Source organism: Anas acuta, chromosome 9 (assembly GCF_963932015.1).
Source record: "Anas acuta chromosome 9, bAnaAcu1.1, whole genome shotgun sequence".
In the NCBI taxonomy this organism is placed as follows: Eukaryota; Metazoa; Chordata; class Aves; order Anseriformes; family Anatidae; genus Anas; species Anas acuta.
This window is the reverse complement of record NC_088987.1, coordinates 776032-800278: the sequence shown is the minus strand read 5'-3', so window position 1 is coordinate 800278 and position 24247 is coordinate 776032. Positions and strand designations below refer to the sequence as shown.

The 24247-nt window shown below is 50.6% G+C and overlaps 1 protein-coding gene across 16 annotated transcripts in view; it reads right to left on the bottom strand.

Moving 5' to 3' along the window:
• Positions 1-5923: 5923 nt before the first annotated feature.
• MBNL1 (muscleblind like splicing regulator 1) overlaps positions 5924-24247 on the bottom strand; it is a 66315-nt gene continuing 47991 nt past the window's right edge. For 7 of the 16 annotated variants that reach the window (XM_068692455.1, XM_068692443.1, XM_068692454.1 and 4 more), the window contains 7 exons: positions 22106-22363; positions 21224-21277; positions 20067-20220; positions 15072-15107; positions 14282-14376; positions 10913-10987; positions 5924-9322 (listed from right to left, as the gene is read on the bottom strand). In XM_068692455.1, coding sequence (XP_068548556.1) covers positions 10931-10987; positions 14282-14376; positions 15072-15107; positions 20067-20220; positions 21224-21277; positions 22106-22363 — 654 coding nt within the window. In that variant the 3' untranslated portion in view covers positions 5924-9322; positions 10913-10930. The remainder of the gene's footprint in view (positions 9323-10912; positions 10988-14281; positions 14377-15071; positions 15108-20066; positions 20221-21223; positions 21278-22105; positions 22364-24247) is intronic. The other 9 variants (XM_068692447.1, XM_068692444.1, XM_068692445.1 and 6 more) reach the window with 9 other exon arrangements.

Here is a 24247-nt window from a genome sequence, read left to right as displayed (position 1 = left end):
GGCAGCTGGGTTAGGTTTGGCTGCCCTGAAAGCAGAGCAAAGCCTGAATTCTCGAGAAGGAAAACAGATTGGGAAATAGGAGATTGCCCAATATACCAACCGGTGAGTCACCGGGCTCGCCAGCAGCAAGGGTTTTGTTCGACTGCTGCATGCGAGGGGGCCGCTTGCTGCCTGGGTAGGGACCGGGACAAAGCCGAGCCCTGGCTTTGCCAGCGGGTGCAGGCACAACGAGGCGCTCACACGCTGGGTCCCTCGCACACCGGGCCCCTCGCACACCAGGCCCCTCGCTGGCTGAGCTGCACTGCTGGCCCCACACAGTGGCCCTGACCCCTGGCACACGGTGGCAGGCGGGGTGACAGCGAGGGAGGTGAAGCGGGTGCATGGGTGCTGTGCTTGCCCGGGCTGCTCCAGCACTTACAGTAACCAACCAGGGACTCACGGCGGCCACTTCGTTATTGTCATTAAGCGTTTATTGCCGCGTGTCGGCACGCAGAAGGCTCCCTCACCCACCTGGCCATGTTTGCCAACAGCCCGTCCTTTCCCCTACCCGAGGTCCCTCCAAAGGAAACCAGCCCGGCTCAGTCTGAGCGTGCTGGGCGTTATTCAGCGCCGAGGTGGCTCCGAGCACAAGCGCACGGAGCCTGCACGGGCTGCAGTGCCCTGGGCAGCTGCGAGGCAGCACGTGGGCAGCACCCGCACAGAGTCTGGGTGTGCTGGAGGTGCTCGGCAGCCAGCACCATGCGCAGCCCCTCGGCAGCCCCACGGGAGGTGCCTGGCACCTGATTTTGGAAGGAAGGGCCGGCAGGTCGGCAGGAGGCTGCTCTGCCCCGTGGCTTCCCCGCTGCACGCCGGCGGTGCCAACCCTCGGGGAAACGAGCAGCGGCTTGGCACGGAGGGCCTGTGCCCCAGTTTCTCCCCATGATAAACAAAGCGGCACTTCTTACACCCACTCTGCAAATACTTTTTTTTTTTTTTTGTTTCTGACTGCCAAGGCATTTGGCAGCTGAGAGCCATTTCCTGGAGCCTGCCGGTGCCCGGTGCCCGGTGGCAGGGGCTGTTGGGCGTGGAAGAGGGGCAGAAGCTGGCCACGGACAGCAAGGGGAGCGTGCATGGGGGCTGCTGCAGCCCACGGGGCATGGACGGACCTGCAGCCAAACCGGGGTGCTCAGGGCTAGCCAGGGAAAGAGACAGGGAGAGAAAAGAAGGCTCCAGAAAATAAAAACAATAATAATAATAAAGGCAGGAAGGAGTGGTTTTCATTTACAGCTCAACATGCTTCTTCTCTGAAAAAAAAGGCCAATAAAGTGTGGGAGGCCAGAGAAGAGAGGGAGAAGGCGGAAAGGCAGTGGGGAGCAGGGGAAGGGGAGAGGGAGGCCAGAAAGGTGATGGGTAACGAAGGGGAGGAGGAGGCTGAGTGAGAGGGGGAGGCCAAAAGAAGGGAAGACTGAGAAAAGGGAAGGACGAAAAAAAAATAGACAGGCCAGAAAAGACTGGGAGGTTGAAAAAGAGCAGGATACTGGAAAAAAGTGGGGGATGAAGAAACCAGCTGGAGGCCGAAAGAAGAAGTGGAGGCCAACAGGCAGTGCTGAGGAGCAGGACGGGGGAGGCAGTGCCCGGAGGCCCCTCAGCATCACCACCAGCGCTGGGGCCAGCCCAGAGGCAGGGCGCTGCGGGCTGCGGGCGCTCAGGAGGCCGCTGGGTGCCCGCAGATAAGCAGACGGGGGCCCTTCGCCAGCTGGAGCGCAGGAAGCTGCACCGGGGAGGGAGGGGATGGCCGAGCCCTGCCAGCCCCATGAGCAGCCGTGTGGGTGAGGACGGGGCCGGGCACAGCGGGGGCATAACCCCTGTGCTGGGGAGGGGGGCGCAGAGGTGCCCAGAGCCCCCCCAGCTCCTTGCAGCACCGCGCGCTGTGCCACATCGCTCCTTCTGCTCCGGCCCCTGCCAGGGAAGCCGTGCCCCGTTCCTGGGTTACTTCAGATGAACGATGAAGCTGCTTGATCTGCAGGTCCCCCGCTCAGTTATTTAACTCCAGGACAGGGCTGTGGGTTAAAGGCTGTTCAGTCTGGGGCTGTATTGGATTTCCTGTGTTCAGAAATCCTGGGCAGTGCATGCCCTTAGCGAGAGTATGATAGGTAAAGGACAACAAACATTTTCTCAATTGGTTTTGGCAAATTCCCTAATGTATGCACTTACTCTCGCCTATCTACTTTAGAGATAAATTCCTAATTCTGGCCTTTCTCCAAGCAGTTTAAGCTGGCGTGTCGAAGTCAAGCTCCAGAATTTTCTTTATAAATAGTAGAGACCAGGGCAGTTCTCTACACCACGCACCGAGTGTGAGCTGCGTCTCCAGGAGGTTTTCCATGCGTCGGCTGAGCGGGAATGCTGAGGAGCCTCCCGGTGGCAGCACAGCTCCCAGCTCCAGCAGGGAAAATGAGAACAGGGTCATGCCTTACGTTACAGACTATGTGGGTAATATGCACTGAAAAATCAAAACAAAAAACAAAACAACAACAAAAAAAAAAAAAACAACACAGCAGTGGGACGGCAGCAGGACAGCAGGATGGTGGCAGGACGGTGGCAGGACGGTGGCAGGACGGTGGCAGGACGGTGGCAGCCCCTGCAGAGCCCCTGGTGCCCGGGCAGGGCAGGCACGGCTCCAGGAGCACCAGCGTCACCGGGTGCGTTGTATCCCCAGACAAACTCCTCACCTTGCAGCCTCACCGAGGTCTTCCAGCCACCGGAGAGGGTTGCTCGTTAAGGAATACGTGTAAATATTTCTGTTGTCACTTGCATCTAGACATTTTGTCAGCAAAGTGAGAGTGTCAGGACAGAGAGCATCACTGCCGCTGCCGTGTCCCGGTGCGCTGCCCACCTCCAGCTGGTTCCTCTCCATCTGCACACCCACCGGAGAGCCTGCAGTTGGCTCCGGCCCCGCCGCTCGTTAATGACTGACTCATCAGCAGCACCGCCGCCTGACTCACCAGCCCATGGCACTCAGCTGCCGGGTCCCTGCGCTCATGGTGCCGCCCCGAGGTGCTGCTGCCCCTCCGTGCGCTGCTGGGGCAGGGGCACCCCGCAGCCCCAAAGGCCCCCCGGCAGCTATTGCCATCCACCAGGAGCACGCTCTGTCTGCACAGAGCTCCCCTGGGCTGTGTGCAGGATTTGGGGTGGAAGCGCCGCAGGACAGCACTGCCAAAGAGCCAAGCGCTGCCAGCCCCGGCACGTGGCTGCCTGCGGGGCGCGGGCACCTGGCGAGGGCTGCCCAAGTGCCGCCAGCTGTGGTTTGGCAGCTCCGGCCTCTGCTCCCCAAACAGCGCCGCTCAGGAGCCCTCCCCCGGGTGCAGGCTGCCCGGTGGCCCCAGGCACCTCTCTGGCACCCCTGGGCTGGCACCTGCATGAGCTTCGTCACCTGTCTGCCACCATTGCACCCATGTGCAGCGCCTACCACCCGCTGCTCCAGCACATTTGTGCTTCGTCCTCTGCTCACTGTCCAGTCTCAAGACCAAACCCAAACAGGCAGCTGCTGATTTGGCCCTATAAAATGTCATCAAGCCACAGGCTGCAGGGAAAGCACGGAGCTCCTGAAACAGGCCACTCCAAGCTGCAACCAAAAGGTGAATAGAAATAATTCCATTGAAGACTAAATGGAAATTCCTCTGCAGCAGCTACTAGAGAACCAGCACAGCTGCAGAGGAGCGCTCTGGCCAGGCACGTCACCATCCCGGCACATTACAGCCTCTGTAATTTCCCTGTAGCCGGCCATGGTCCATGCGGCCCTGGCAGCATCCTCAGAGCCGCTGCACAGGGCTTGTCTGAACGGGACCTGGTGAGTGAGCCACGGCTCAGCGCTGTGCGGGGCTGTGGCTGTCGGTGCCGCGCAGCTCTCACCGCAGGCAGCCGCTGCCCACGGTGCCGGCTTGGAGCTTGCCGACTTTGGAGCTTGCAGCAGTCACTGCAAAGCCATTTGGTGCTCAGGGCAACACAGGTAGGAGTGAAACAGCCCCAGGGCTTGCCCCACGCTTCAATGATGCACGTTCACCAAACAGCACAAGGTTGTTTTATCGAATGGATACAGCTGAAGAGATTAATGTACCTGGTTTTAGGAAAAATTAATGGAGCAATTAATTGTCTAAGTGACCTGAGGAGGGGATGCTGAGAGAAGCAAAGCAGCTCCCGTAGCCAGCTTCATCGGGCAGGGGGGATTCAGATCAGTTCCCTCAAGCTCCCCTCCGTGCTCCTTTCTGTTCTGTATCTGCAGCTCTATTTTAGGAGGAAAGTTTCAATCCAGCACAGATGTTCAGAGCCGGGTTTCATGCAGCAACAATCTTCACATCACTCTGCTTTTTGCACTCCAGATTACTAATGCAGGAAGAGCTGCAGCCAGAGCTGGCTGTCGGTGGCTGGAATGAGACACCGAATACATTTTCCCCCTTGGATGAGCGCTGCGGGTGCCGGCAGGCCCAGGATACCCTCAGTCACCTTCACGGGCACCTCCTGCATCCCTCCTCCCCCAGACCAGCTCTGGAGCAGTGTGGCACAAGGAGGCCACCCCCAGACACACCGGGCTGGGCTCCAGCAGCGCCCGGTGCCCCCCGGCCCAGCAGCGAAGGGAAGCCCTGGGGGAGAGATGGTTTCCTAATCCAGGAGAGCCCCCGGCCAGTTCCCCAGTGCTCGGCCCCGCTGCCCACCCGGGGCTGTGTGGTGCTGCCCGTGCCAGCTCGCAGCATCGCACCGCACGCAGCCAGCCCTGCAGCTCGGGAGCGCAGCGGCTCTCAGTGGCTGGCTCCGGTTTTTATCCTCTGCTAAAGAGAGCGCAGTGACTGAGGGAGCTGGGTACTGAGCCAGGCCTCTCCAAATGCTTCCTTTAATGAGTTCAGCACTTCTCGCACTTAGGCTGCGGTGAGTTCAGCAGCCACGGAAGGCAGGAGCAAGCTGGAAGCCTGCAGGCACAGCTCCAGCCCGGCCCAGCTCCAGCCCAGCCCAGCACCTCAGCGCTGCTGCACGGCACCGGGGTGCTGCTGGCCCTGGGGGGCACACAGGGACCCCCCGCCACTGGCACACGCATGCCCCAGGGCACCCTGTGCAGATGAGAATCTCCTCCTGGTGCTTGGTTCTGCACAGGGGGGGCACGAAGCTGGCAGGCACAGGTCTGCCTGTGACCTTACCAAGCTGACTGCCTCGGCTGGGACCCAGCCCTCAGCTCAGGGCAGCTCGTTGCAGCGGGAGCATCCCCTGACGCTGCGTGCTCTTAGTACTAACAATGAGGTGCACAGCCCATGGAGTATAAAGCTTTTAAAAGCCAGCGATGCTGAGAGGAAGGTAGAAAGCGCAAACTTCCTTTTCCTGGACTAGAGGCACGCACAGCACACCTCTCAATGCCTTTTCCGTGAGCTGCTCCCCGGCTTTGCTAACACCTAACACAGGGCAGAATCGGCTGCTGTGTGTGCCAGAGGCCAAGGCGTGCACTCAGGGTTAGCTTTTTGAATTTGTGATTTTTTCAGTCACAACTCTGATGAGTTTTTTATGGGAAGGAGCCGAGCGCAGGCAGGCGGCGTGGTCGGGCTCCCTCTAACGTCGGCCCCGGCTGCTCGGCTCCGCTGCGCCAGGGCTGGGTGCGTGCCCAGGGCACCGTGTGCTGCTCCCGTCTGGGACGTGCAGCCCAGAGGCTGCTCTGATCCACGCTGTCCCCTTTCTCTACATTTACCCTCTATATTTGATATAATAACGCCCTCTGTACTTACCATTCCCATCACGCAGTCTGTACATTTATCACAGCACGTGCTGCAAAAGAGAAACCCCCGGTGTCAGCATTTGGCCTTTTTCCCCACAAATAATGTCCCTGCAGTCACACAAATACACAGTAAAGTGACAATGTACACAAAAGGAGGTGCTGTGGTTTTTAACGTGATATAGAAAAACATAATTAAGAAAGAGAACTTTTATTAGGGCAATTTCACTTTATTTTTCCATACAGCAAGGTCAACTATAGCAGTAATAATAAAATAAGCATAAAAACAAATTGCAGCCCAGGACAGAGTACATAATTTGGAGCAACTACAAGCAAAAGTAAGTCTGTGATTACATAATAGTAAAACCAAGCACATCTGTCCTTTCAGCAGATGAAAGTTGCGGGGTTGCAAATAAGTGCAACTTATTCGTTATTCAGTATGAGTACTGGAGATCAGATAAAGGAATGGCCCGATCGCTTTTTCTTTCCAGCTTTGGCATAAATAATGACAAGGCGTCTTGAATGCTTTCCATTAAAACTGTAAAATTTCTTTTTTTTTTTTTTCTGTTTTTTTTTTCACCTGCTAAAAGAACAGGACCACTACAGCAATAAAAAATAATCACATAACAACTACAGCTACGGTGTGCTGTTTGGTTTGCCTGTTCATGATTCAACTTTTTTGTGAAAGTCAGTATTTGTTTTGAAGAATCTTTTTTGTGAACAATAAACCACTGAAATTGTCAGAAACTGGTTTGAATAGTATATACCTTTAATATATTTTTGATACTTTAAACATGCAGTAGTTTTTGAATAATGTACGGAATATTTGATCCATGATTTCACCTTGATGGTTTGAAGTACCTGCTTTTTTTTTCTTTTTTTTCTTTTTTTTTTTCTTTTTTTTTTATTAATGATTTTCAGGCAGATTTGAACCAGTGGAGCTTTTGTCAGTCATGAGATCTTGGAAGGATGGCATATCTTTCCAGCTGAAAAAATCCTGGCAAACTACAAGCTGTCCACATAAAGCAAAGCAACTTTTTTGAAGGGGTATGGAGTGCTAACTCTGTGCCACTTTTGCAAGCAATTTTGTTCAGCCTGTCATTTTATTAGCCTTAACAAAACTCCTTGTAATTATAGACATTTTTATTCAAAATAAGATCTTACTATTATACAGGTTTCTCTCTTTTTTGACTATATACAGAAGTGCAAAAAGTCAACCTTCTCTCTATACGTTCCCACATGCTAAACTGCAGCATAATCAACCCTCAAGAGTTTGCACACACACACTATAATTCTTGTTACGTAAACTTTGAGTATTTGGATTATCAACAAAACGTCCCTTGATCTATTGATTATGCAGCTTATTTATAACAAGGCCTGATATTCAGGGATTTCAAAAAATATTTAAACAATATTTTAACATTTGAAATGGATACAGTAGAAAATAAATTTTATTCTAATATCTAGGAACTAGATTTTCTCATAATAACTAATTACAAACAAAATAAATCATCAAAATATTACTCAATTGTCTGCCAGGATTGTTGCGATAGCAACAACTTAACTTCTTACTTAGCAATGATTATATAATTATAAGATATCCATATAAAAGATCTTTGTTCTTTTAATGAAAACTAGACAAGAACTAACAATGACTGACATTCTTACATTGTAATATTAAATCAGTAAAATATAAATCATTTAGTCAACAATAATACGAATATTCATATGACACTACATGTAAATTCAAAACTGAGTATGTTATGAAGAACACTACTTTTTTTTTGTATTTTGAAAAATTCATCAGTAAACTCTAATAAAACAAAATTCTATAAACTGAAATGGTATTCAACTGGTAATAGAAAATGAAAACAATCTAATAAATGTAAGAAATAAAAACTACACTTTTAACAAGAAAAAAATAAGTAATATTCTATAATGTTAAGTAACTACAATAACATGTGAAGTCACCTATACTTTCTTAACACGATTGAAATTACATTGGTATGGGTTTTAACCCGTAATGTAATAATCTAAGGCTTTAATAGATGTACAGTACAATCAGTAAAATCAACACATCATTCTTATACTATAAAGCATCTCTCTCAAGCATAAAAACTTGCAGTAAACTTGGAAGTATGGCGAGTTCTACAACCGAACTCGCGCTTCTTCCACTCCACGCTATGCTACCAGTGACCTGGCCCCCACTTCAGCACTTTGCTGAACAGAGCAAAAATATCCTTTACTAGCTGCAACATCCAAACCACAAAAAGGAATTCCTTTGGATGAATCCATTCTTAGAACTTGAATGCACATCTATTTTTTTGTTTTTATTTTGTAAAGGCTTTCTAAGGCTATAAGCAGTTAATCTGAACAAAAAAAGTCACATATAAAACTCACCCGAGTATTTAACCCACCCAATTTCTATGCTAATTAACATCTCCATTTTTTCATATTTTGGTTTGTCATGCATCTGATGTCAGTGCTTCTTTCGTCTTTGTTTAGAGTCACTATTTAATGCGTGACTTTGATGAAGTAAAAGTGAAACCCATCTCTGCAAAGCATTTATAGTCCTTTTGACTTTCGACAGAGGCTATAAATAGAAGCAAAAGAAGTTCCTCAAACATGTGTTACTGTGTCTCAGAAATGGCTTTTCCCTTTCATATATCATGTTATACAGTAAAATACGCATAAATATTACACTATAATGCCTTAAAATAGTTTATATATATGTCCAGTATGGGTTAATTTGTACGGCTAGAATATCTCTCTTGTGCTGTCTAACGTTACTGTAAGGAGTAATTGGCCATTTCTGAGACAGCTTTGGTTTTGAAACAGAATGGTGCCCTTTGACTGATTAGTACTAGTAAAGTAAGTGAAAATGTGGTTCTGAAAATAACACTGCAGAAATAATACTCTAATCTGATGTACAGTCTATGGCACTTCATGAAAATCCTTAACAACATGGTACTTAAAGCCATTGATGTGCTTTAAAATATACACAGTTGTGGTTTTGCTTGGCACATTCATCTCTGTCAGATACCTCTCTTACCACTTCTTACAATCTATTACATTAAAAATATTACTCTTAAACAAAAATTACTGTGCATGCACGCTCTCATCTATAATGGCAATTTTAAATACAAGGTGCACCTTTGTTATTTGTAAACCTTGAAAGAAATAAACTTACTTTAAAAAATTATATCTTGGTCTACAGACGTACCAATACATAATAGATTTATGGTTACACCATAGTCTGTCTTTTCAAGGTGACATACATGATTATGTAGGAAATAGACTACATATGCATATCCAAATACATATGCATACTTCTGTGCTAGAAAAGATAGACGATGTTGTAGTTTTTAGACAATAAGATCACCTCAGCACGAATATCAATTAAATGTACAAAGTATATAGGCAACAGTGTGCAGTGGATTTCCAAGTTCTTGTTTCATCTCGTTAACATGCAATGTGTGGATGTCTTACTGCTGAGGGAGTTTCCGAGTGTTGCTTGACGGTATATACATTATGGCTAATGAACTTGTCCTTTTCTCAACCCAAACACACTGTCCTTTTCTCCTTAGTTATGATCTGGAAAGGAAGAAAGATAAATCATTTTCAACACTTTCAGATATTTTTTTTAGCACCACATGAGCCCAAACTTTGTATTTGCAATGAAAGGGACATCTGCCACTGAATACTGGGGAAGCGTGCATCCCAAAACCTTCCGGATTTGCCTTCAATATGCTCTTGTAGCAAAGGCTCACTTTACACACAAAATTTGCAGTGATAAAAGCACACAAAAAACTGGCCTCCCGGTGTTCCTGAGCCTACAGCTGCTCGATCAGAATCTGGGGGGAGTTTTGTAGACTCCAAAGCCCAGATCCCAGAAAGCAGAGATCCCCCCCCCAAAATGTTGTGTGAGCACTGCCCAAGCAGCCAGGTGCTCCTCGCTCTCCCCAGGTCCTGTTGCCTTTGCCCCTGTACAATCTGGGAGCCCAACCTCTGTTTGAGAGGCACCTAAACTTCGTTGGAAGTCTGGGCCCTCCTTCCTGAACCGCCCCTCTCGGGTGGCTATTGCTCTGGTCTCTGTTGACTACTGCATGGGACACACCTCTAGGGAGGAATTCCTCCTGCAGTGCAGGACGGGCTCTGGAGCAGGAGCGCTTTTATTGCCAGCTGTCTGCAGAGGGAAGTTTGGTAACAAGCACAGCCTGCAGAGAGGCATCCCACCTGAGCACTTAAGCAGTTAAAAAATGTTTCTGCTTGGCTGAAAGGAATAATGATTGTCATAAACCCACTGTGGCAGATCGGTTAATATTCACCTTAAGTAATAATTCCATTATGGTCATCAAGCCATTCAATGAAAAACACAGCAGAAATGGAGCACAGGAGAGAGAAGGGTAATACAAATCACAGGGTATCCCAGAGGAGGTGATGTGTTGCTGATGGTCTTAATTACAACATGCAAATTAGTGAGAGTTTGGAAACTACAATTTACTCGCAGGAAGATACAGGGGAAAAAATCTCTCAAGCTTCGGCACGCTGACCTTCAAGCTCTGCAGGAAGAAAGGCTGCGGTACAAACACTGACGTGCCCTGCCTGCAGCCACAGCTCAGCCCAACACGGTGCGAGCGTGACCTGAGCGTGCTGTGACCTCCCTTTGCCATGTAACCTACGCCAGAAACAAACTGCACGTAACGCATCCGTATCTGACGCTCTGCTCAGAGGAAACCAGGCTTCAGCTTGCTGACTAACCCTGCAGTTTCACAGATGCTGGCTTCCCAAATTTGGAGATTTAAAATTAGTTCTTTCTAGCTTAGCATTAACCACCTCTCACCTAGAGCTGCCAGCCCTGGCTGGAGCCATCACCCTTTGTAAACAAGAGGCAAGGCTCTAATTAGAGTCTCGGTGCTCAGAAGCACACCCGGACGTGTAACACGGCCTTTCTGTAGATACACACACGGCACCTGGTCCCAGAGGCCAGCTAACGTGGGCGCTGCTACCTACGGGCTCTCCTTTCAGAGGAATTTGTGCCAGGGGGAGCTCAGCCTCTTCCCCCACCCGTATCTCATCAGCTTTCTTTGAAAGAAAATAAAAACATGCTCTCCCTGGAAAAAGACAAGTTATGCACACACAGTAAGAACGAAAACTGCAAGCAACAACGTGTCGGAAACTTACTGTTTGATGACAAAATGTCTACATCTGTGTAACATACTTGTGGCTAGTCAGATGTTCGGCAGATATTATGGGTATCTATAGGTAAAAAATTTAAACAATGAATAACACGTGCAATGAGCCAACCCAGACACAGCAGTTTGCTACAGAACAGAACAGTTTGGAACAGTGAGGTTCAGCTGTGAGTTGGTGGATTTTATATTGTAACTATAAGTTAAAAGGCAACTGAAGTGCTACAATGGCAACTTAAAACTGGCAGACATTGTGTTAAGTACTACTGACAAATACAAATATTATTGGTCGTTCAGGAAATAAGAGAAGTTACAATCTATAAAAGTCATGCAGTGCAGTAATTGAAAATAGCCCTTTTTGTTGGCCTACACAAAATTCTGTGCTTTCAGCGTAGCGTTTAGAATGATAAATCCTACAACAGCCTGGCTTCAGTCTGATTTTGTGAAGTGTTCACTGCTTTCCTGGTCTTGTTTTTTGAGTGCCAAACCTAAAATGCCCTGAGCTGGATGCTCACGGCTGGGGAACCCCCCGCAGGGAAGGGCTGCGCACAGCGCCTGGGGCACCGCGGCTCAGCAGCTGAGGGGCGAGCAGTGCCCGAAGCAGGGGAACACTTCTCAAAATCTCAGCCTGCAGAAACAGAATTCACTACATGGCTCTCTGGAAGTGTCCCATTTCCCTTTTTTTTTTTTTTAATTTAAATCACAGCAGATGACAAGCAGTACAAATAACAGAACTATTCTGCACCTCATTTTTGGGTCCCAGTCTTGCACCCCTCTGGTGTGTGGCACACAGACTAATGTCAGTGTGAGGGAGCCTAAGCAGACCGTGCAGGTCAGGCCCTTAACAAGGGAAAACACCAACGCACACAAATACCAGGAGAGCTGTGTATGATCTTGCAATGCGCACAGGACAAGGAAGTCCAGCTGCAGGGAGCAAGTAGATGCGCTCATGTACAGCAGACATGCCTGGGCACATGACACAAACTGCTTCGGATCGTCACAAACAGCCGCTGCACTTGGAAAGCCTTTTTCTCCTAATGGGTACTACAGTCATCTCTCAACCCGCACAGGGAGAGGCGTGGAGAGGCTCACTCTCAGCTCCACCACCTGCAGGCCGTGCTCTTGTTTCCTCCTCCCTTCGTGCCCTCTCCTCCCCTGCCAGCTTTGCACATCCCTGCCACATCGCCAACTTGTACAGAAACGTGCTTCGAGGGGAATGAAGCTTCTCATACCATTTTTGTCTACTGCTGCAGGACAGGCTGGTGCACCCAACTGTGTAGAAGCATCAGGGATAGTGCTGTCGAGACATACCAAGGACCTTCAACACCAGTCAATGAAGATGAAGGGCCAGATCTTAAGACTTTCGGCATGCATGCACATTGCGTCGCGTGGCATTAAGTCACGTCAGCATCGCTCACATGGCATATACATATATGAGCTATATATGTATATATGGTTTGGCTGCAGTACTTTACTCCGTGTGTTATGAGGCTCTGGGAGGGGGATGCGTGAAATGATCTGATTCTACTACAGAAAGTTTCCCTCTAATCTATTTGGGAAAGCGCATGGGAATTTGGACAAAGAAGATTCGTAAAAAATAATGGTGGTTTTCTGCGGCTTGGCTGGTTCTTGCTACTCTGTGGACTTATGGAGAACGTAAGGGGAAATACTTGAATTAAGTGTGCAGGGCAGCAAATTACAGTACTGGGATCCTTTGATTCAAGGACTCGTTTGCTAGGGTGATGTGTACGCAGAGGTAGTCACACCTCTAAGCTACCTTTCCAAAATACGAAGTAATTCTCAGGCTGGTTACATCCAGGAGTGATGGGGGCAGTCGGCACACGCTGCCCACAAGCAGCGCTACGTGGTTAGCACAGTGGGCTGAGGTGTGTTTGGATCTGTGAAGTACCCAGGCCCTTTTGGGATGTGCGCACCCCTGTATCCCTGCAGCAACGGGATGGTTGGAGTAATATTTCTGAGGGGTCATGAAGCAGACAGGTTAACCAAGGGCGTACAGCTGGGCTACTGCAAAATGGTCGTGCTCAACAGCTGAGGGTGGAAAGGCTCGAACTCAGCGGGAGCATGAGGAACCCTCTCGGGGCTGTGAGCACCCCCGGGCACAGAGGCACAGGGCAGCAGGACACGGGCACGCACCCACTGCTTCACCTCGGGTGCAGACCTGGTGGCTGCACCATGGGAGCTCAAAACTGCTCGAGGGGGCAGCCCTCACGGCTTCAGTCAGAGCTGTGGCTACCTCAGGCGAGCCCACCTTGAAATCGGACCTTTACTGCCAGAATTAATTACAAATGCTGAGCCACGCTTGCAAAATGCTAAAGGTAGTGCTCAGTTCCCTCCTCTACAAGGCACGTGGGGTTCCCACTGAGCTGGGAGCAAAACCTGCACCTCAGACCAGAACTGACACGGTGACAGAAGGCACTTCTCAATTTCTAGTAAAACTCGCAAAATCATTTGTTTTTCTAAAAGAAAAATGATGGTCTTTTAAAACTTTTTGTTGTTGCCCTTTTAGCCAGATGTACTACAGGAATCTGCACTTTTGACAGCCCAGCTAGCTAAAATCATGGGGCTGCTCTCAGGAGCAGCTTCAGCTGGCACGTGTGGGAACTGCAGGCTCCGGCCCCGGTGCTTATCTTTAGAGCAGAGCTTGTGGCTTCTCTGGGAGGACTTCTGATTACTTATTTAGTAAAGCACTATTTTTTTTTTCCCTAAAATACATCCAAACATGGAAATAATTGGGGCAGCTATTTAGAAATAAAACCAGATTTTAAGGGGCATTTTGTTAACTGTGGTTTGTCTCCTGCAAAAGGCAGCGAGCTGTCTCCTAGTAGGATCACAGGGGGAAACAAAGGCTTAAAACATGCTTCTGTGTGGCCCACGCTCAAATGTTTTTGTTTTGCTTTTGGAAGAGCTGAGGAGAGTCAGAACATGTTCAGACTGCTAAATTCAGACTGTTAAAATTCTGATCCTGCCATCCCTCTGCACAAAAGTTTTACTGGTTTTGATTGGACTTCTGCGTGAAAAGGAACCGCCGGCTCGCGGACAGAAATAGAAACAAATAATGGGTTCCGTGTATTATCCCTTTTCTCTTTACATCTCTGAGAGCAGAAATAAGCAGCACAGCCCATAAATGTTAAGACTGAGTCAGAAACTCTATTATCAATTATTTTTAGCATCAGAAATGGAACTGCAGCACCTTTTGAGCATGGATAGAGGCTTATTAAGCTGTGCTGCAGATCTTAGAGAGAATGTGTAGGCCAACAAGAGGTAAAATCAAAACCCCCATGCTCATTAAAAGCACCAATTTCAAGTTGTCTGTAAGGAACAAAGCTGTAAATTAGCAAACCTGGTTGGCTGTGGCTGTTGCAGCGAAGGGAACACTTGTGGCAGATGTTGTTGCTGCAGACACAGTGGCTGGCGTAGCACCGTGCACCATGGGAACTTTCGGAAGGAAAATCATATAAGCAAACATACAGAAGAGTGTAGCAGTATGGGAACCAGAGCGACATGTGGTAGGATAATTGAGCATGGTATTTATCACAGCAAAAAGCCCGAGACATCATTGCCAGCGCGTGACATGCAATCACAGTGCAAAGCAGGACAACATTCCAGGGAGAAAGAGGGGAGGGATATGAAAGAGAAAAAAAAGGGGAAAATGCTTGTTACCATCAAATCAAGAAAATCGACACAAACAAGCTTAATCATTTCAATACCAAAATCAACAGAAGAATTTTAAAATGCCCTTATATTTACAATGCTTTGTCTTTACAAAATTCAACCCAGATATTTACTGCAAACAAAAATTAATCTTGTTGAAGGACAGTATACTTCTACGTCGCTATAGAAAGGTACAGTCTTTACTTAACACGATAGTTTCTAAACACTGGAACTCATAGTCCAATCAAAATCCACCAAGGAACAATGTGCAATTCAAACAACTGCTGTACAAAATTAACAACATCCACGTTTCCGTGTCAATTAAATAAAACAATGGCATTTAATTGACAGGTGTTAGTGCAGGAGGCTAAGGGAGATGGATTGGCACGAGAGCTGAAGTTAAATCTAGCAGTGGATTTTGAGGGTCCGTGAGCTGCACCACAGGTTTAAGAGAATCAAGAAACAAAGCTGGCACCTACCAACACTTGTAGCGGGTGTCATGCACAATATTGAGCCTGCCCATCATGCATTGCAACAGGAAGGTGGATTTGGAAAGGGAAAAGAATTAAAACAACCCATCACACGTGTCATTAGAAACTTCATTTGAACAAAGAAGAAAAATTGTTATTATGGGAACAGTGGCACGTAACCGTCAGCACAATCAAACCACACAACAGCACAGTGATCCGGCACAGCTAGTGTCCAGCGCAGGGAGGGCGGCCGAGCTGGGTGCTGCTGCACTGCCTCTGGGACTGAAACCTCAGCGTGGCCAGGGCAGCTCCTGTAGCTGTGCTGCACAGCCCTCTGTGTTGTTGCTCTGCCCTCTGACACAAGCTTTGTAGGGGCTCTAACGGGGTCGCTCAGACACAGCACGCTCACAGCTGCAGCCGCCTGCAGGGCCCCGACGCCGAGCAGCCGGAGCAGGGGCCGAGCATCGCTTTGGCCATCGCTGCCCAGAGCTGCCCCGAGAGGCAGCGTGAGGCTGCTGCTGGCCACACAGCGACCAGGGGGCTGGGACATGGCCCCTGAGCTGCCGAGGACAGCCACGGCGCTGCCCGGGGAGCCGCTCTGCCCCCGCGCAGTGAGACGATTGTACTGATCTGTTACTTGCCGTCTGGAGCCCAACGTTTAGGTAACAGACAGGGGAAAAAAAGGAAAGGAAAAGAAAAAGAAGTGACTTCAGCATACAGTGTTTTTGTCTTATCTGGGTGACCCCTGTGAGCTGTCGGTGGAGTAGGAATGATTCTGCCTGTCTCCCTGTCTGTTTGCACGTCAGAGGAGTGACTGGGAAGCTACACTGCCCCTGCAGCACACGGCAATGCCCAGGACTCATTCAGCTTTTTTTCTACATTATGGGACAGATTTCAAGCTGTCATAGTTTGTGCCCGTAACCTGCAACCCTCCTTAGGCTATACAAAGGTGCTGAAGGGACAGCACCTTCAGAACCCTTCCCTTCAACCACACAGCCAGCAAAGTGTGGTGTTTTAGAGACATCAAGGTACCTGTTTGTCACTGAGCTGTTGTTTGTTCACGTTACATAGCAAAATGCCTTCTGCCAGGCCAAACTCAGATGTTTCTATTTTGGTTAGTGATGTTTCAGAACAACCCTTTTTACTAAAAGATTTACTTTCTATTTAATAAATATCATTTACTAACAACGCTAACTGTGCCCGATGCAGCAGAAACTAAAATAAGCCCTGAAATCTGGAGCAGAGAGTGAGCTGGGCAGGGGAGCAGACCCCGGCAGGCTCCCCGCGAGCTGCTGCGGCACCGCTCCGGGACGTACCCAGGGGCACAGGGAGCTGGTTCAGCTGGAGCCGAGTACTGTGGGGGCACGAGCAGCAACCTCAGGAGCATTTAACTACGCAGGGAAAAAGTCAGTCAGTGGAACTACTGCTGGGGACAAGGTTATTCTGCCATCACTGTATCTGTAAGGCTACAACAAAAAGGGAGTAATTCTGTTTTCTAATTACTGCTCTGTTTCTGTGCCATAGAGAAGACTGGGGATGTTCACAAAGAAAGGTTAAAAGGAGGGTAGCCTGCCTGACTTCCCAGTATGTGAACCACTGCTGAAGTCAATTGACTACTTAGAAGATTAAAGAATGGAGCAAAATTTGGCTATGAATGACTCTGAGCAACATTCAGTCCTGCTTGTGACACTTAGGGTGTTAACGAGGTTGTACAGAAGAACCTTGGAGTTCTGCCTCTCCACAGAAGTGCCCTATTTATAGGTAGCACAAGCTTCATTGTGTCTGGAATACTGTGCCATCCCCTGCATAATTAGGTCTACACACTACAAACAAGTCAGATTTTTGTAATGATTCTTTGAAACACCCCCATAAAGCTTTTCAGCTCAAACCCGTAGCCTGAGTTACCACCACCAGCGTTACAACCAGTGCCCCAAGTTCTGAACGGGAACTGCACAAATGAACAGAAGCCAGCAATGAAGATCCTAGCTAGGGTGCAATAACTTGCAAATACAAAGCCATTCTGCCGTATGACCCTCTTACTAGTCATAACAAGCTTTTTGCTATGACCTTAATATTCATCCTGACTTCAAAAGCTTTGACTGACTAATAGGAAAGCATGAATAATAAATGCCCAGTTTCAAACATTCCCTAGTTTTGCAGCACAGGGGAGAATTTTAATGCAAGGATGCGCTCAGTTAACTCCTGATAGCCTCCCTTACAGACTATTCCAGCAGTGCAATAAAGCTGGTTTGATAAATATTCTAAGTTAACTGGTGCTTTACGCAGTTTCTCCTCTTCTCCCTCTCATATTGTTTCTTTCAGTCTGCTCTGTCCAGTCTACAAAACCCTAGTGAAAAATACCTCAGCAGAGCACAAGCACTCCTGGCTGGGAGAAAATCGGAGACGGTGCCCGGTCCTTCCCTCCCTGGCACCCTGGGGTCCCTGCTTCTGCCTCCCACCCGAAGCCCCAGGGAGGGAAGTGCCTGAGCAGACATCTCTTTGGGGAAGTATCTTTGGGGTGCACTCGGGGCCCGTACAGCAGGTGCCCCTCTGCGGGAGGGCTGCTCTTCTCCGCAGCCCTTCAGGCACCCTGTGGCTCGCCCAAGCCAGGACCGGCTGCATCAGCACAACCGAGGAGATGGCTGCCTGTGGAACGGGATGGGAGCGAGCACTGGGGCAGGATTTCCTCCCGCTGCACATACAAGCTCTGTGCCCTGGCCAGCTCACCGTGACCACGGGACAGAGCACGCACAGCAGCAGGCTGCAGGGCCAAATGTTCACCCGCGTGGCTGCCAGCAGCACAACACACAGAACCAATTACTACTTTGTTTCATTTACTGGTAGTTCTAGAAGAACAAAAAAAAAGCAAATGATTTTAGACAAAATCTTCAGAATTACGTAGGGCAAAATTCTGTCATGTTTGGTGGGTCATAAGGCCAAAAAGGCGTTTACTCAATTCAATTTTTTAATGAACAATATTGGATGCTCGTCTTCATCTACGGCAACATAAAACTTAGTGATATTTGTTCTAGCTACTTAAGACTGATGTAAATTGACCATGTTTTGGCCAATCTGAAATTACTTTTTTGATTAAAACATTCAAATTAAACCTTCCTCAAGAGCCCTGCTGGGTTCAGAGATGGGAATAGAATCTCAGCTCCATTTTTCACATTTCTCCTTAGCCAAGAATGTGAGTGAAGCAGCACCCCACAGCATTGTTCCCTACACAGCTGCAGCTATAGCCTCTCCCACACAGGCCCGCCTGCCCCAGGGAGCAAACCTCCTGGCACCCAGAGAACAGGTCCCCTCCAGGGATGCAATGGCACGGACAGTTCCTCACTGCTCTGCCCCTTACCCTGCTTGATGCACATACACTACACTTCAGTGGCCAAGAAAGTTGAAGTCAGGCATCAAGAACTATGAAGCAAGTTCCTGCAGCTTTCAGAGCAGATTTGCTGGAGTCAGAACAGGGGCAGGCTGTACAGGTGAGCTCTGATGTACACGAACTATCACCCGAGCTTCTAAGGTTGAAGGATGTGATTCAAAGCAGTTTGATTACTTCCAGAAATGATCCAACCCTCGTTGATTTAATGGAAGCTGGAAAACTCTTGTCATTTACTAACTACATCGGTTAAGCATTGCCAACAAATCTGAAACTGCTAAATACCAACAGAAGGTACCGTGATCACATGTGCATTTCAGCATGTGTTCTGGTACAGGGGCTACTATACGGCCCTGACCTGGAGCCTCCTCTCCCAGCCCTTCTATCGACTCCAAGGAGCTTTGCAAACAGCTTTGACTGATATACCTCAGTGGCTGCAACGAATTTTTGGAACCCAAAAAGTTATTACCGCCCACTACATCAAGCAAAGCAACTGATTTCTGTGCCATTTAACTTATCCTATGCTGGACTGTACCGTTAAGAAAGAATCATAGGCTCACCAACTGGTTTGGGTTGGAAGGGGCCTTAAAGCCCCTCTAATTCCACCCCCGTGCCATGGGCATGCACACCTTCCACTAGACCGGGTTGGTAAAAAGCCCTACACCAATTTCCTGCAAACACATATGCTAAAAATGTTTAGGATAAAACATTGGTGAAGTTTTCCATCCTCCCCTCAGCTAGTCTGCATTACAAGGGGCTGTCCTCATAGTTTCCTTCAAATCCTTTGGGTACGGATCTGCATATGTCCTCTGCTTTTCATCATTTACCTCCCAGAACGATAGTGCTGTATCAATGTGGGGTTCATATGTAAAAAACTAACTCACCAGTGTTAATGCAGGCATAAATTCATCTACCATTTAAACTATGCTTCCGCAGGAAGTGTTCTTTGCAGAACCAGAGCATAGATTTAAACTTGAAGTCCCATTTACTGCAAAGGGAGTTCTGCTTATGTGCATAGCGCAGGCATCAATTCTTCAGCAACTACGTTAGGACAAGGGTAAATTTGGTCATTCTGGAACAAAACTAAGCACACCTCAGTTCCTCTTAGTCTGAAATCAGCTCTGGGGCTTTAGTGGTAGAAGCCTGAATCTTGATTTCTTGTGTAGGTTCATGGTTAGTTACCCGTGACACTGCCTGTCTGTGCCTTTTATGATCGCTGCACCATGACTGGCATCAAAGCCTTCACACCTGGCTCACAACTGCCTCTAAGCACACGAAGGCAGAGGGGTCTCACAGCAAACAGAAACAGAAACCAGAGCTTCAGAGGTGTGTAACGGAGGGAAGTTAATCGAGGCAAAGAGGGAGGAGAGAAGAGATTTCCAGTTCTGATTTGGGATGACAGAGCACGATGCTGATTTTTATGTTAGAGTGGAGAACGCCCGCCCAGCCTCCGAGACAAGCACAGAGAAGCCAGCCTCCCTGCACCAGCGCCTCCTCCGCCCGGCACCGCCTGCCTCTGCCCCGCACGGGGCTGCGGCCGGGACAGACACAAGGCTGCTGTCCTGCGTGCTGGTTCGGGACACCCCTCCTCCCGCCCCGAGAGGCGAACAAGCAGCACTTACCTGGTGGGAGAAAGGCTGTATGCTGCTGCAGCTGCATGTTGGCAAGGGCTTGCTGGTATTGGAAAATACCAGTATTAAACACTGCGGTGGCACCATTGGTTTTTTCAAGCGCAGGCCTCTTTGGTAATGGGGGAAGTACAGCTTGAGGAATTCCCTGAATGGTGGATGGGCATAAAAATAAAGTCCAGTAAAAAAAAAAAAAAAAAAGGGGTGGGGGTGTGGGGTGTGGAAAGGATGGGAGGGAGACAAAAAGGAAAGAGAGAAAAGAGAAAAGAAAAATCAGTAGAAGGTAAAAAAATACAGGCAGCACCATGTTTAACCATGAGCAAGCAAGCAGCGTAGCAGACTTAACTACCAAATAAAAGGCGAGGTAAAAGCTTCACGAGGGAGCACTACTTTAGCCTACCAGTACAGCGATACAGGTAGACGTGCCGGAGCCGCACGTTATAGGAACTGGCGTAACCATTACGCTACGGTAAAGCTTGGGGGTTTGGGTAAGGAGCGAGGCTATCGGGGAGGGGAAGCAGCACTGCTAGCTCCATGAGGATCAACACGTAGAAGCGATGTTAATTGTCACCGTCCGGCGCGGGCGAGGCGCCGCCGGCACCGACCCGCTCCCCCAGCCCCAGCGCCTGCCGGGCATGCAGAGCGCCGCATGCCGGCTCCCCCGGCCGCCGCCGCGCCGCAGCGCCAAGCCATGCCAACGCGCCCTGCGCCCGCCGTGCGCAACGGGGCCCTCGCCGCTCCCGGGGACGGGTGGGGAGGGGAAAGGGACGGGAGGAGAGGGGAGGGGAAAGGAGTGGATGGGATAGGATAACGGGACAGGACGGGACGGGATGGGACGGGACGGGATGGGACAGGACGGGATGGGAGGGAGTGGATGGGATGGGACGGGATGGGATGGGGATGGGATTGGGATTAGGATGGGGATGGGACAGGACGGGATGGGGATGGGATGGGAGGGCAGGGCAGGGGGCAGCGGGGCCTGTGCCAACCAGGGGTTTTTCTGTGGCCCGGCCCCGCTGCCCCCGCTGGGCAGGGAGGGAGGGAGGGAGGGAGGGAGGGACACCGGGAGTGTTCCAGGTCTGCACATTAACCCCCAACTCGACTCTACGATACAGCTACATGCCAAGCTAAAAGGTGAAAGGTCATAGTACCAGGTCAAAGGTTGCCTCGAGGGGTCGCTTCAGTGATTTGACAGCCGACTGAGTCTTAATTAGCAGGCAGCGAGCACATGATGGCAATGGCCAGTGGGGTCAAGCGCATTAACATAAACAGCAAGCAGAGGTGCATCATGGGGGCAGCAGTGCATTTGGGTAGGTGAGAAAAAACAAATAAAAACAAATCACCGGATGCCGTGTACAACGGTAACAAGACTAGGCATGCACAGTACGGCGCGGGGCCGCGGCGGGACGCAGGCGGGACGGGGCGGCCCCCCCGGGCCACCCTCCCCGCGCCTCCCCGGGGCCTCGGGGCGCCCCGCGCCCCCCGCGCCGTGCCCCAGCTCCCGGCCGCGCTCACCGCACCTCGCGGCCTCGCCGCACGCGGGCCGGAGCGCGGCCGGCACCTCCTGATCGGCTCGCCACAACCAGCCCCGAGCACCGCCGGCGCTGCAGGCAGCGGGCACGTGCAAGGCGGGCGGCCGGTGGCTGCCACGCACGCACCGAGGTCGGTCTCAAACTAGGGCTCTACGCACACGGCCTCGCACAAACACGGGCTCATCTGTCTGTGCCACGAGATAGACCCGCGCCTACCCACGCACAAACACACGACACACGATATATACACATGTGCACGCACACACACACGCACACGTATGCACACAGATATGTACATGTGGGTACTCCGTACACCGACAGGATCAGTGGGACACCGTCACGGCCTGAGACCACCCCAGAGCAGACCTGGCAGCACAGGCTGGGAGAGCTCGCTGTGCCGGGTACCTCTGGGCCCCGCACACGCGCCAGCGGCTCCAGCTAACGCTCTGCTTGCTCCCTCGCCAACGTACTCGTACCCTCGGATGCGTTTCCCAAACTCACCATGGCAGCTGCCGTCGCTGCTGCCTGGGCAGCTGCAGCCTGGTTAACCTGGTACTGGGCAGCCTTGATCTTGGCTTGCAGATGTGCCGGAGGGTGGAAATATTTGCACTTTTCCCGTGAGCATCTCCCTTTGATGTAATCCATGCAGACCGTAACGGTGTTATCGTTGGTATCGATCATGGCGCTGTCGGCGGGGTGGGCGAACCGGCAGTCGTTCTCCCCCCGGTTGCAGTTCCCACGCTGGTACTCCCGACACACCTGCAACACCGGGAGAAGACAGCCGCTCAGTGCGGGCCCTGCGCCGCGGGGCCTCCTCATGGCACGGCCGTGGGCAGCGGGCTCGCTGCCTGCCCGCCAGGGTGCTTTGGTGCCAAGGGACATCAGAAGCTCTGCACAAAGAGCCGCGCACTCCGGAGGCCTCCTTGTGGCCGCAACTTGGCTGCCCCCAGGGCTGCCGTTTGCTTTCTGAAGAGCCGTGCTCCTGCCTGATGCCCAGAGGCCACCCAAGGCAGGCGGTGCTCCGCAGCACTCGCCCTCTGCCATGACCCGGACACCCCCGAGCCCTGAAGCCGGAGGTTACCGAGCGCTGCCCAGCCGCGTGGTGCCCCCAGGCCCACGATCCGGGTGGCTGCTGCGAGAGGACAACCCGAAACGCCGCGGGAGAAGGGCAGAGGGCACGGGCAGGCCCGACACCCCTGGCACGGCCACGTTGCGCAGGAGGAACCCACATGGCCTCGGGCACTACCTGCAGCATCACCACCGCGTCGGCTCCAGCCCGGCAGCCCTGGCACAAGCAGTGCCACCGCCGCACAACACCAGGTCCCTCTGCAGGCCTTGGAAAAGCCCCGTTTAAGAAACTGACGCACGCTCTTTTCATAGGCACGAACCACAAACAAGACGTGTTTGTCACTTTGGTTTCCAAAGGGCTATAGGAAACAGAAAGGGCCCGAACCAAGCACGTCTGTACAAAAATACAGCCGCTGCAGCGGGTGGAATTTCCTTTTAAAGGTGGGTGCCCATGAGCCTGGATCATCAGCACTTCCTCAAGAACCTTGGCTCCGATCCCTACACCAAACCCACCTCGGTTGTTGTTTGGTTTCTGTGCTAGCACTTCAGCTGCTTTTTAACCCCTGTGCCACCCTACGTGCCAGCTGCCCGCTGTCCACGGCTTGTGGCAGACACCCTGAAGGACAAGAGCAATGCCACTGGTGAACCTGCCCGCAGGGAGCACCCCTTTCTTCACGGCCTTTCCAGCACGACCCTATTTATAGCCTTTTTCCATGCGGTGACAAAGACTGGATGTATATTTGGCAGCAAACACACTGGCCAAATAAGCCAGCTGAGGCACCTCCCTTCCTCTTTTTATCCCCACGGCCCTGCTGCTCAGGGCTTGCTGCTTGTGGAGCCGTTCTCGTAGCACGCGGGAGGCAGACTGGCCAAATAACCATTTTCTTGCTGGGAACTTCTCAGGCGGACCAGTTCCTGGCCCAGTCCCTGCGCAGTGCCACGCGCTGCTCTGCCACAACGCCGGCAGGGGCTGGGCCAGGAGGTGGCATCTCTTTGAGCCATCACCAAATACAAGTTTGCTCCCCGGACCGGCCGTGTGCTAGCATCACCCCTGCGCACTCCTGGCCCCCGGTCTGCCTGCCTCGTTACGCCCAGGCATGCACCAAATGGAGCTGCCAGGTCACTGCTTCCCCAGACGTGAGCTTGGTCAGCCCTGCACTATGACTCGGTCTCTTTTATTGCTACAAATCCTTCCTGGGCAATAAATCATTGTCTTCTACCCAAGAACTCCTCAATTAATAAGCCAAAGATGATAAAAGTAAATTAGTATGCATAGATACACACACACACACAGAGAGGCGGAGAAAGAGAACACATGCCGAGGTAAGGCGATTTTATCCCAGTTAAAAGCCAAGAAAACTGCCCAGAGAACTGAAACAGTTCGGCAGATAAACTCTGGCCCACACAGAGCACATTTTCACAGGGCAGTCGTGCAGGCTGAGATAAAGCAATGAATGGCTCTCTCACAGAGGTCTTGAGCAGATCTGAGTGATGGCTCACAGCAGACACAAACCATAAAACCACTAGTCCTTTTAATCAGCATGACCTGCGATGGCTTTTGAAGCACTGTGATGC